At 41.9% G+C, this 13,191-nt stretch overlaps 1 protein-coding gene across 2 annotated transcripts in view; it reads left to right on the top strand.

Annotated features, from left to right (window-relative positions):
- Nucleotides 1–13,191, top strand: part of LOC125453947 (partitioning defective 3 homolog B-like) — an 883,406-nt gene that overhangs the window by 492,953 nt on the left and 377,262 nt on the right. For both annotated transcript variants that reach the window (XM_059647050.1, XM_059647051.1), the window contains exon 16: nucleotides 6,056–6,100. In XM_059647050.1, the coding sequence (XP_059503033.1) occupies nucleotides 6,056–6,100 (45 nt within the window). The remainder of the gene's footprint in view (nucleotides 1–6,055; nucleotides 6,101–13,191) is intronic.

The raw sequence follows: 13,191 nt of genomic DNA, 5'->3' as shown, positions 1-13,191 counted from the left end.
CTTTTAAGTATATATTCAACTGCCTTCTCCAATTTATTGTTAAATCTGCTTCCACCCCTCCCCATGTCGCATTTCCCAGATTCTTAAAAACTCTTTGCCTGAACAATTTCCACTCATTATTAATGCAGTGTCCCGAATTTCTTGTTACTTGTCTAATGTGCGTGTCTGCTGGTGAGTTATGCTCCTGCCTGTAGAAGCAGTTTCTCCCTGTCTTCTGAATCAAAATCCGATTGAACCTTTTTCTGCTGTAAGGAAAACCATCCTGAGAAGAGGCAGTTTTTATTTCATTAATGTATATCTGTTGACATTGCTAACAAGACTAAATTGTCCCAAAACAGCTTTATTACGTGTGACAAAGGTGTGCTCCTGTTGGTAAATATGTACAATCCAGAATATTTACTCAGCAATAATGAAGCAACAGTAAAATAGGCACAATTCAGGATGTTGTGAATGAAAGAATGGCCTGAACAGCCTGTTCTTGTGTTCCCTCTCCCCAGGGCAAAGCACACTTTTCGGAAAACCGAATTGTCAGCAGGGAAAGGTTGAGTGTGGGAGAAAGTTCAATCACAAACTGAATCTTGCTTTTAATTTGGTGCAGAATGTCTTGCAAGGAGAGGCATGAGCAGCTGAGCAACTGCATTGCAGCCAGAATATCTGTCACAGGTTGCTTTCCGTTTTGACTTCCCTGCTTGGAACAGTTAAATCCAATAGGTCAGGTGCATTCCTTTGTAAGTTCAAGTATCTGGTCAGATGCCATGAGGCTGTAGTTTGGATAATGGCTGTAAGTCATTAGGGCAGCACTCTCCAGATGAACTCTTAAGGTCGGACATTGATTTATGACCCACTGCTTTCTCTTAATCATTTCTTTCAAGTGCATGTCTAGCTGAGAGTAAGAAAAGACAATATCTCCTTGCATAAAACCTGGACAAGCAGTTCACTCGATATGCCATGTCCAATTTGACTTAGAAATGCTTGCATAGATATTAAATGCACACTGTGGTGTTTAGAAAGGAACAATGCAGTGGTGATTTTTCTTTTGTTTGCCTGCACACTGGCGCCTGGAACCTCAGAGGTGCCAGTGACAGTGGGAAATTATAAATATTATACATTTTAAAGTATAGAAACGGTGACGATAAATATCAAAATTCAGCCCTTGATGAGAAAGAGTCCAATACAATTAATGGTCACACGGGGTCGCTCATACTGAATGTGGAGGTTGCATGTTGGCGAAGTTTGGGGGGTTAATTTTCATCAAACTCACTGGGTTGGAAGTCTTAGTTGTTGGTTTTGGTCCCTGCACGATATTGCTCTCCAATGATTTCAATACAAAAGCAACTCAGATGGAGTATAAAGCTTTCAGTTTCTAATGGGAAGGTTTGATGAAAATTTCCCCCATTCTGTCTTTTTATTTTTTGTTCCTGATGTGTATTTTTCTCTGCACACTGATTTTTTGTGAATCTTGCCCAAATGGATAGGCCATTCAGCGTCAACTTGGGGCAGCATGGTGGCTCAGTGGTTAGCACTGCTGCCTCACAACACCAGGGAACTGGGTTTGATTCTACCCTTGGGCTGTGTGCAGTTTGCACATTCTCCCCGTGTCTTGTGTGGGTTTTCCTCCAGATGCTCTGGTTTCGTCTCACAGTCCAAAGATGTGCAGGTTAGGTGGATTGGCAATGCTAAATTGCCCATAGTGCTCAGGGAGGTGTGGATTAGGTGGGTTATAGTGGGATGGATCTAGGTGGAATGTTGTCAGAGTCACCATGAACTCGTTGGGCTGAAGGGCATGTTTCTACGCTGTAGGGATTTTATGAAATCTACGAAACTGTTCAGGATTCTGCTCAGTATCTTCCCCATGCAAGTGACTAATTTGGGTGCAAGAAACCTTCCAGACACTTTCTTCTCTCTCTCACACACACTCTCACTCTCACACACACTCTCTCTCACTCTCACACACACACACTCTCACTCTCACACACACACACTCTCACTCTCGCGCACTCGCGCACACTCTCGCGCTCTCTCTCACACTCTCACTCTCACACACTCTCACTCTCTCACTCTCACACACACTCTCACTCTCACACACACTCTCACACACACTCTCACACACACTCTCTCACACACTCTCTCTCTCACACACACACACACACACACACACACACACACACACACACACACTCGCTCACACACTCCCACACACTCGCTCACACACACTCACTCACTCGCTCACACACACTCACTCACTCGCTCACACACACTCTCTCTGTCTCACTCACTCACTCACTCACTCACACCTCTCAAGCTCTATAATGTCAGGACTGATCTGTTAACTTATGCTCTGTATTCCTTCATATCGTCGCCTTGTTAATCAAGATTCAGTATACCACTGCGTTCAAATATTTGAAGATTCCTCCATCTATCGCGTTTTGAGGAAGGGACTTCCAAAGAGACACAACTATCAGAGAAAAAAAATGTTTCCTCACCTCAGTTTTAAATGGCTGACCCTTGGTTCTACTCTCCACCAGAAGAGGAAACATCCTTTCTGTATTCATCTAGTCAAGTCCCTTTAGGATTTTATCTCTTTCAATTAAATCACCTCTGACTTTCCTAAACACCAGAAGTTCATTATCAGATAATATTTGACAGACATCTACAGAGGGAGTTTTCGGGCAGGTCATCAAAGCTCACTGAAGGAGGTAAGCAAAGAGCGAAAGAGTCTTACAACTTGACTTCCTGAACTTCAGAGATAATGGGAACTATTCCTGAACTTTAGCCTAGGCAGCTGAAGGCAAGTCTGTGAATTGTATTGATAAAGGGGAACATGCAAGAATCCAAATTGGAGAGACACAGACCTCAGAGGGTTGTGGGGCTGAGGAAGTCAGAGATGGGAAAGGCAACAGAGGGAGATGTGAGACGATAATTTTAGAATTGAGTCTTTTCGACTGAGAGCCAATGTAGGTAACCAAATACAGCGTGGTGAGCAAGACTGGGTGTGGGTTAAAAATGTACAGCAGAGTTTTAGATGAGTTTAGGCATACAGAGATTAGAGGGACACCTGTTCCTATGAGAGTTCACAAATAACCCCAGCACATTGCAGACTTTAAATTTTCTATTCAGTAATCTGCAATATGTTTTAAAAGAATCACATACTTTCCACAGCACTAGATGCACCATTTAGTTAATGTTGTCTATGTGTGGCTAAGTACTGGATAAAGTTATGTTTTAATATTCCATTTCAGTCTGTTTGGTTATAGGTATTTCCTGGAACAGCAACAGCCCTAATCTGTTTGATTTCTGGTTTATAAACTGGTTCTAGCACTTTATGGCATGTAGAAATGTCGATTTACGGCAAACGTGAAATAAAGGTTCCTTTGCTCACCTTGTTCCAGATAGTGCCTAATTAATTTATCCCTGGTTAAAGATTTTCCTGGGTTATGGTTCAGTTAAGGATTAGCCATAAGGGTTACAAGTAATCTTTGAGAGACAGGCAATCTTGTTGAACACAAGGGGAAATCTGAGGAGGTCAGTGTAACCTCTGAAGTTTAACTTTGTTGACAACAGTTCAACTGCCCCATTTGCCTTGCCTGTTAATCCCCTCTGCAACCCCACCTACTGACTTTCCAGCCATGTCTAAATACTACATCAATACATCATGGACAAATGTGCAAATCATGATGCTAAGGATTGAGGAGGGAAAGTAATGAAGGAGGAATTCCCAGTTGTATCATCAACTAATACGTGCTTCCTTGCTTCCAAATAATATGAGACCAAGACTTTTCAGCCACCAGTGAATCCTACTGAATGCTTCAAAATTGTCTGAGTTTACTGACAAGGAACATTTTGATCTGTGCTGATCAAGCTATTTCAGTTCGCATTGTGTTCTATTGTCAGGCAATGTTGAAGACAGTTCAGGTTGTTAATGTGATTCCTATTCTAAGAGAGTACCACCTCTGCCCCATTCCCCGTGCTAAGGTGGAGGGAAGAAAACGTCAGAATAATTCCGATGACGTGTTCACCGCCAAGAATCACTGCCTTGCATGAAGACGTGCATGCTTTAAATAATGCATCCTGATCTGACCCTGTGTTACAGAAAGGACATAAAGAGACTGGAGAAGGTGCAAAAGCGATTAACTGTGAGATGTGTCAGACTGAGAGGTTACAACGATCAGGAAAGTCTGAACTGAGCCCTGTGCAATGGACAAGAAAAGGAGCCTTCAAAGGCTGAAGAAGGGTATAGACCCGAAATGTCAGCTTTCCTGCTCTTCTGATGCTACTTGGCCTGCTGTTTTCATCCGGTTCTACACTTTGTTATTTCAAAGTGTGAAGGTTTTGAGAGGGCAGAGTGTAGAAAAGTTGTTGTCACTGCAGGAATCCAAAACTAGGAGTCACAAAAATATAAGAAAGCCACAATAAATCCATCATGATCTGCAGGAGAAACTTAGTTATCCAGAGGTTGTTTGGATTGTGGAAACTCTCGATCAAATAGAATAGTTGAGTCAGATAGCACAGATACTTTTAATGAGAGTCTGGAAAAGTAGGGACGAGAGAAACGATTAGGAGGGTCGGCTAACTAATAAGGAGAAACAGGTGGAGCTTAAACACTGAAATGATTGATTTTCTATGCTGCAAGTTCTGTGTAACTCTGCAAGGGATGGAAGACAAAAACAAAGTAACTTGGGTGACTGTAGGTGATTTCACCAGTCTGTGTGTGGTTCATGAAAGCAGTGTGTAGTTTTAAACCTTCCTGGCGTCCCCCTGACAGCAGCTGCTTGAGTGTTGTGTTGCGACTGCAAAATACAATTTCGCATTTAACAACGTTAAATAACACTGCATCAAAGTGAAAATATAATCTGTGGACACTGAATAATTCATGCTGTTACCTGTTACTTGTTCTGATTAGCATTAATCACTGAATTTGTTTGTTTGCATTAATATTTAAGTATGTATGCTGCGTTAAAATCTAAAAAAGCTGAGCATTGTTTGCCCTAAAGACTCAGGTTAGTAGATGATGGGGTGCATCTGGTGACTAGTTGACCCATTTGTCTTCTGTTGCAAGTGTGAAAGTGGTCAGATGGTTACAAAGCTGACTGCTTTATAATAGATGATGTGAGGGTAACTGTGATAAGCCACTTTCCACTGTCGTATTTTGAAAGCTTGTCTTGCTTTGGAAGGAGTCAGAAAGAAAAATCTGAGTGCCAAATTTGGTAGGCGCTCACCAGCAATGTGTAAGGAGCACTGACAAAAGAAATGACGATTGGATTAACGATGAACTAGAGTTGAGTTCTTTATTCTTTTATCGATTCAGGGGATGAGGGTGTGGCTAGACCAGCATTTTTTGCCCATCCCTAATTGCCCAGAGGGCAGTTCAGAGTCAGCCACATTGCTGTGGGGCTAGAGTCACATGTAGGCCAGACCAGGTAAGGATGGCAGTTTCCTTCCCTGAAGGACATTAGTGAAACAGGTGGGTTTTCCCAGACAATCGACAATGGATTCATGGTCATCATTAGATTCTTAATTCCAGATATTTGTTGAATTCAAATTTCATCTGCTGTGGTGGGATTCGAACCCAGGTCTACAACATTACTGAGGTCCCTGGATTAACAGTCCAGCGATTATACCACAAGGCCATTGAGCTGGTAGAAGTGGAACTTGAAGACAAAGGGCAATTAGCATGGAGGGGCTGTCATGGAATGTGGAAAGAAAGACTTAGATTATCAAGCACAGACTCAGGAAAGTCCAACTTTTTTTTTGCATTATTGTTAAAATGGCATTGAAGTGTAGCCAACTGGGCAACGTAGCAGCCAAATTATGCAGAGCAATGCCTGCAAACTGCAATGCGACAATGATGTGCTCTGAAAGATAGCACCTCCAACAGTGCAGTACTCCTTCAGTACTACGGTGGAGGGTCAGCTTACACTTCATGCTGGAGCATCTGGAAGAGCACTTGAACACAGTGTTCTTACTCTGAGACATGAGTGATACCAACTGAGCTTAAGGGAAGAGGAGAAATTATTCTGGGGAGATTTTAAAGATGTCCTTTCTTTGTGTGTTCCAGTGGCAGATGAAGGCAATGTTGGATCTCTGGCAATGCATCAATCCGGTAAGATGTTGGGATGGTTTTTATTCCCAGTAATTTATTCCCAATGGTTCAATGTTTGGTCAAAGTCTGATTTGTTGTGCTTCTTCAGTTTTTTTTACTTGTATAAAATATTCCTGTTTTCCTTAAAATCTGGTACAGGATTCAAACCTGCACTTGGAATTACTTCCTTTAATATTGGGGTATTTAATCACATGGTGTGAAATTTAGAACATTAATTATTCTTTTGAATGCTCAACTTCATGACCTTTATGACCCCACAGTCTAGTTAACATCCTGTTTTAACCTTGCTCAGCTTAGCACACTTTAAGCAGCAGCGCTTCTATTTGAAGGGATCACCAAGCAATACTAGTCGACCCTATATGAATGTTACTTTGCAATGGCGTGGCAGATGCTCAAGATTTTCAGTGACCTTAAGTTCTCGACACAATCCTATATGATTGTAGCCATTCTCCTTGGAATACAGCATGACTGATAGAATGTGTTTGATTGATTTGCTTTATTATAGCTGTGTATACCTAAGCACATTAAAAAGCATTGTCTTGTCAGCAGTGCAGGCAGATCATAGCAAACAAGATCATACAGCCTTGTATGCAAACAAGCATACAGATCATAGGATGTCTAGATAGTGCAAGGCATATAGGTTACACCTCGGGAGGTGCACAGAGCAAGATCAACGTTAGCAAGGTCGATATTATTTGAAGTTAGAGAAGTCCATTTGTCAGTCTAATAATGGCAGGGAAGAAGCTGTTCTTGAACTTCATGGTGCGTGCGTTCAAGCTTCTGTATCTTCTGCCTTGTGGAAGAGGTTGTAGGAGAGCATTTCCGGGTGAGAGGGGTCTTGGATGATGTTGGCAGCCTTTCCACCGCAAGGAGAAGCCTAAATGGAGTCTGTGGATGGGACTTTGGCTTCAGTGATGGTCTGGGCTGTAGGCACACAACATTTTGTAGTTTCTTACGGTGCTGGGCATGCAGCCATTATGCACCCGGATAGTGCACCTTCTATGGTGCATCTGTAAAAGTTGTTGAGGGTCGTTATAGACATGCTGAATTTCCTAAACTGTCTGAGGAAAAAGTGCTTTAACAGAGCCCACCTGGAGCAGGGCAAGTTTCCTGAAGAGGGAACAGGATGTCGAGGACTTAGGCAGCACATGTAGGCTGACTATTGCCATGCAATTCCGGGCCCTGATGTTGAGTCCAGTTGGGGATCTCAAGCCTGTACTTGCCAGCTGTTGAACCGGCTAGTGGGTGACCTCCTAGTTGGCCTTCTCTGGGCTTACTGTCAAATAAATGATGGTGGATGGGAACATTCATTCTGCTTGGAGATTCCAGCGTTGCTGGCATCTTAGGCTACTGTCAGAAGACTGCCAGTGAGCTAGAAAAGTGTCTTGTAATCAGATAGGGTCTTCAATTATTTAAGCTCTATTTGGTAGGTGGTACAGTGCGAGAGACGAAGTCACTGGGAGACATTGCTGTCAACTGGTCTGCATCAGGGAGCTGATTCAATGCGAAAGACTGCAATTTTCCCAATTTTCCTGCCACCTCAGGACAGGGAAACTTCTACCCACTGTTTCTGACATCTATGCTTCAGGAAGGACGTTCCCACTAAAATCAGACACACATGACAGCCACAACCTCAGAGCAGGGAGGGAACAGCATTGTTGATGTTTGTAAAGGTGTCTGCAACAATGCATCCTGTTCCTTCTAGGCTGGGATTGGAGATATTTCCACAATCTCCCAGTTTGACCAATTACTGATGTGTAATGGAGGTGACTGACACTCCCTATTCAGTGAGAGCTCATTAAATTTCATGCTCTCATGCCAGCGGGAGATAGGTAGAATGAGATTTTAGTTTCATAAGGATTCCCATGATGCAGTGACATTGACCAACTTGCACATCCTTTTCCAGGTGCTGCATGGCAAATCATCTTCTACTGCAACCAGTCGGAATTTCAATCCTTGTATATTTGGCTTGGATGTGCCAAAGGCAGAGAATCATGAAGGCCAATACTTGTGAGCCTTCAGTAATCATTGTGCTTTAATTCCACAGGAGTCTTTATGTCAGCTGCATTTGAGCCAGTACAACACAACAAAAGGAGTACTACAGGGTGGTAATGCCAATCTCTGGATATGTGGCTGATGGCTTGGGTGTGTATCTACACACACGCACATTGCATGCAATGTGGTGGCTGCATGAAAATGTGAGCACTTAGATGCCACGATTCATAATACTCTGCAGCACATTTTGCAACCTCCCCATCATGGGGGCACAGTACCAGTCACCAGCTATATGGCAAGAAGCTCAGATCAGGAGGAGGGATGTGAGGAGAAGCTCTAAACAGCCTGTTTTTCTAGCTGGTTCTCTGTGAAGAACTCCGTCTTCGTGACCTAGTGAAATGAGCAGTGTGTGATGCAGTGTGGTGCTGTTTATAATATGTGGCCTTTGATAATAAATGAATTGATCTAGTCCACCAATGTAAGCTTACTTGACTTTGCATCCATGTCCTTGGGGTTTTATTTCTGGCATTGTCATTCATCCCTACGCAAACCCATAACTTCCTGAGCATGTATCGAGAGACCCTCCTGGTGAATATTAGACATCTTCCTTGCTTAGTACCTTCTTCACTGTGGCTCTAGTGTGGCCTCTTTTGAGGGGATGGCAATGCAAGAACAAAAAAGGGTGCATCTTTCATGATTGATTTTGGAGTACTAAAAGCATCCGTTTGCAGATCTAAAGGAAAGACATCCATTTGTGTAGCACCTTTCACAATCATCAGCCATCCTAAAGTGCCTTACAACTAATGAACAGTGTTGTCACTGTTGTGTTGTGGCTGTTGTGGTCCACTTTTAGGCCTTTTTGTGGCATAATTGCTGATTCTTTTCGAACCCCCGTCAATGGATATTCACTTAGGGCTAAAATCTGTGTCCGACTTGTTTGTTAATAGAAACCATATCAGTCCAACCATCCAAAGATTAACCAGCAGATTAATCAGTGAGAGGATAACCCAATGACTTACCTTGTATTTTGCTGCAGGGATAAAACAAAAATGATTCATTTCATTCTAGATAATTCCCCTCCCTGCTATGTTCCTCGAGGAAATAGAAAATCGTTAGCAGAGATATAAAATCTCTGCAGTAGAATAAACTTCCCATTGAGATCAACAGAGGGATAAAGCATCTGAGGTTTTGGAGCAGTCTGTTTTAGGAACTGATCCTGCCACAAGCTCCCCATTGTGGCAGTAATATCCATTTAATAGCGCATCATGTTGCGATCCATATTCCCCATTCTCATCAGTGCACAGCGTAATCTATCAAAGGGACATCACTGTCCATGTAACTTTATTAGGCAAGTTTTTTTTTGTTCTTAATCTATTTATGAGAGCACATCATATTGTGTTGCTTGTGGGCGATGCCAAAATAGTACTTGACTTCCAAAACAGACCAATCAAAGGCCCCCACTGGAAAACATGGTGATATTCTTGTATTATTAGCTCTTGGCTAGAGTTTATCCAGCAGAAGTATTCTAACTTGACCTTGTCCTGCTTTGCAAATAATAAAGTTCTCTTTGCCAAGCAGATTTATAGTGTTTCATATTTGATACAGATTTCTTCATATGCAAAGCTGATAAACACCTAATTTATTTGCAAAGTTAGTGTCCTAATCGGCTGTTTTTTTTGAAGTGGGACCTCTCATAGTGATCCACTTTTAGTTAGGCTTTTCTCTGTACTTTTAACCCCACAAATGTTTGGTGAACCAGACTGCTAATGATACTGTTCAGGCAACATTTGTGATTTAATTAACTGAGAGGACCAACAGTACCAAAAACAGAAATTGATGGAAAATTTCAGCAGGTCTCGCAGCCCCTGAGGGAGTGTCACTCAACCCAGAATGTTAACTCTGATTTCTCTCTACAGATGCTACCAGATCTGCTGAGCTTTGACAGCAATTTCTGTTATTGTCTCTGACTTACAGCGTCTGCCATTTTTACATTGTTTTTAAATTTAGGACCGACAGTACATTGCTTAAAGAAATGCAGTTTAGAGTTTGAGTGATGGGGAAGGAAATAATTTGAGTTTGAATCAAACTACATACAGACAAGGAAAGGTTGTATTAAAAGAGAGAGGAGACTGGAAAGAAAGCTATAAAGAAAGACCTGTGTTAAAAACTCTCTACAAACAAGTTAATACCTAATGGAATGAGACTGTGCAGTTTAAATTGTTCATTTTTCAGTCAAGAGAGAAAGATTCATCAACCTTGTATTACTCATTAACAAATCGTTAAAAAGGTCTCTCAAATGATTAATTACTGAACCTAAATTTCTGTGGCAAGTTTGCGATTAATGTTCAAACTCTCCACGTTCATAAAAGTAATGGTTTTTCCAAGGGCAAGTTGCCACTGAATGACACAAACAGCAAAATCAATCAACATGTTCTGATTTTCACCTCAAGTTGTTTGACAATTTGCAAATTGATAACAGGGCAGGCTGATACTTTTACATCAAAATCCCACACAAACAGTGCTTGACAAGTATTCTGTTCTGTGAAGTTCTTGAATATTCAGTTGCAAGGTGAATAATAACCCCAGAAACCAGGAATCCATTAACAAGCCCTAGCCTATGTAAATTGGTGGATCAACAGCATGAGGTTTGGCTTGGATCAGTTGGTAAAACAATGTACATGAATTACAATCAGAATGAGAGGATGTAATAGTCAGTAAAGATTGAACAGGCAGGTGCTCTCTTTGTTGGAAGAAGGCTGAGGCACTCACCTGATGGAGATTTTCAAAATGAGGAAGGAAGAACAGATGGTTCCACTGAAAGAAACTAAAACAAGGGGTCAGAAATATACTATTGAAGTATCAGTGATAATGGGAACTGCAGATGCTGGAGAGTCCGAGATAACAAAGTGTGGAGCTGGATGAACACAGCAGGCCAAGCAGCATCTCAGGAGCACAAAAGCTGACGTTTCAGGCCTAGACCGTTCATCAGAGGGTCCAGGCCCGAAACGTCAGCTTTTGTGCTCCTGAGATGCTGCTTGGCCTGCTGTGTTCATCCAGCTTCACACTTTATTACCATTGAAATATTATCCTTTAAGGCATGCAGGAGAAATGACTTTACCTGGACGTCGGATAAATGATGAAACTCGGTGCGACAGACCGCTATTGAGACCAGATACATTTAATGGAAAACGAGATTAATACATGAGGGAGAAGGGATTCAAAGATAGGATGATAGAGTTAGATGAAGTACAGTGTGGAAGTGATTCAAATGGAGCATAAAGACTGGAACAGACCTGTTGTTTCTGTGCTGTAAAATCGTACATTGTACTCGGTGACTATGCGAATTGTTTTCCAGTGTGCTTGCATCAGTTGCTTGGCTTCTCGGTTTTGTTGCTCAGTACTATCTTTTGCATTTGCCGAGCTTTGCTTCATAGCTCGATGCTCCAAATGTCTCATGATGCACATGCTATGATCTCATGGATACGCCAGGATGACACCTGCCAAAAATGCAGGGATTCCCCTTTTAGTGCATCTGTTCAGAAGCATTGTTGGCAGCATGTTCAGTCCATTCAGAGATCCAGCACTGGGACCTCTGTGTCTGCCAAGCATCTCAATGTGCTGTTATCATTTAGTGGAACTGACCTGTAGAGCCCTTCAGTGAGAATCTTAGTTTGTGATTTTCAGGAAACTATTTACGCCAGGGACCCAGAATGTGTTAAAAGAAGTGAATGACAGCTGGAAACCATAAGAATTTTAGATATAATTGCTTTACATTATTCAGTGTGTATATGTATATATTATACAAAGGGAACAAAGCTAAAAGTCAGGAGGAGTAACAAGAAGCAGTTTAATCATATATGTTCAAGTGAGGTTCATTACTGTGCTGAAGCTTCACTCCTGGAGATTACAGTGCCATCTGAACCTACTTCAATTAGATTACAGTCTTGTAATTCACTCCCTGCTGCCATCCATTCTGTATTTTCTAGAAATACGTCTTGTTAGGGAAACCTAAAAGAATTGGAATTAGATCAGTATGTGAGCAGCAGCTGGATTCAGTTACTCTAGCCATCCCTGCAAGCGAAGAGCAGAGTTATTAATGCTGGTGATTCCTCTAGTTTTCCTGTGATAGATTAGTCCCTAATGTTTGGCAGCATGCGCGCGGAATGCAGTTGTTGAGGAGTTGGTCACAGTGTCATGTTCAGTAGTTCCAGCATTCGTTGCTGACTCACTTCTACACTTTGACTTCTTTACTTATTGGGAAGTCAGCTGTTTATTCTTCTCCACCGCCACACGTTTTTATTAACAGCAAAGTGCACCTCATTAAGCCACCCAGCCTTTATTCCAGCAGCTCTACACTTTTTTTCCAGATGTCTACCTGTAGGAAGTGTGCCAATTTACTTTCAGCTATTTGGCTTTCTTAAAGAGATGCTGATGCTAGCGAAACATGTAGTTGATTTAATATGGCAGCTGAGATGAGAAAAGAGATTTAATGTATTTCTCCCCGCAGAGCTGGCTTTTCTAAAGTCTGAGACTGACTTGGAAGGTCTTCGATAGAGTGATCTTTGCCCCCTTCAATTAAAAACCGAAAGCAGGGGACCAAGCCAGATGCTCCAATGATTTTATTGCTTTGGCTTTCAACCTGAAGTTCAAACACAAGAGTTCAAGCCCCAGCCTCACCTGATGCTTGAAATTACGACATGTCTTTACGTTTTTATAGTTGGGAATTTTGATGGCAGGAGAGTGTTTTGGACTTTGGTTTGGATGGAGAAGTTTTTCCTCAGAGTATTCTTGCTTTCCTGCAGCAAGGGGGAGCTATTTATGGTCAGTCCCACTCTGGCATTTATGACAGTTAGAAAGAAAGACTTTTATCGCTGTATATTTGTACCTTTCATATCTCAAGATGACCCCACATATTTCAAAGCCAATCAAGACCACAACGATCAGTTCCATATATAGTTCTTCAGATAATGAAGAGGACTGTAGCCCTGTACAACAATTTTTGGATAATACGTAGGCTTGAGCCGAAAAATGACAACATGTGATCTATACGAACTTCAGTAAGGCATTCAACAGGGTTACTCATAGCAGACTGGTTG

This window comes from Stegostoma tigrinum, chromosome 7, assembly GCF_030684315.1.
Source record: "Stegostoma tigrinum isolate sSteTig4 chromosome 7, sSteTig4.hap1, whole genome shotgun sequence".
Classification (NCBI taxonomy): Eukaryota; Metazoa; Chordata; class Chondrichthyes; order Orectolobiformes; family Stegostomatidae; genus Stegostoma; species Stegostoma tigrinum.
Note: the sequence above shows the minus strand (reverse complement) of the source record. Positions and strands in the feature narration are given on the sequence as shown.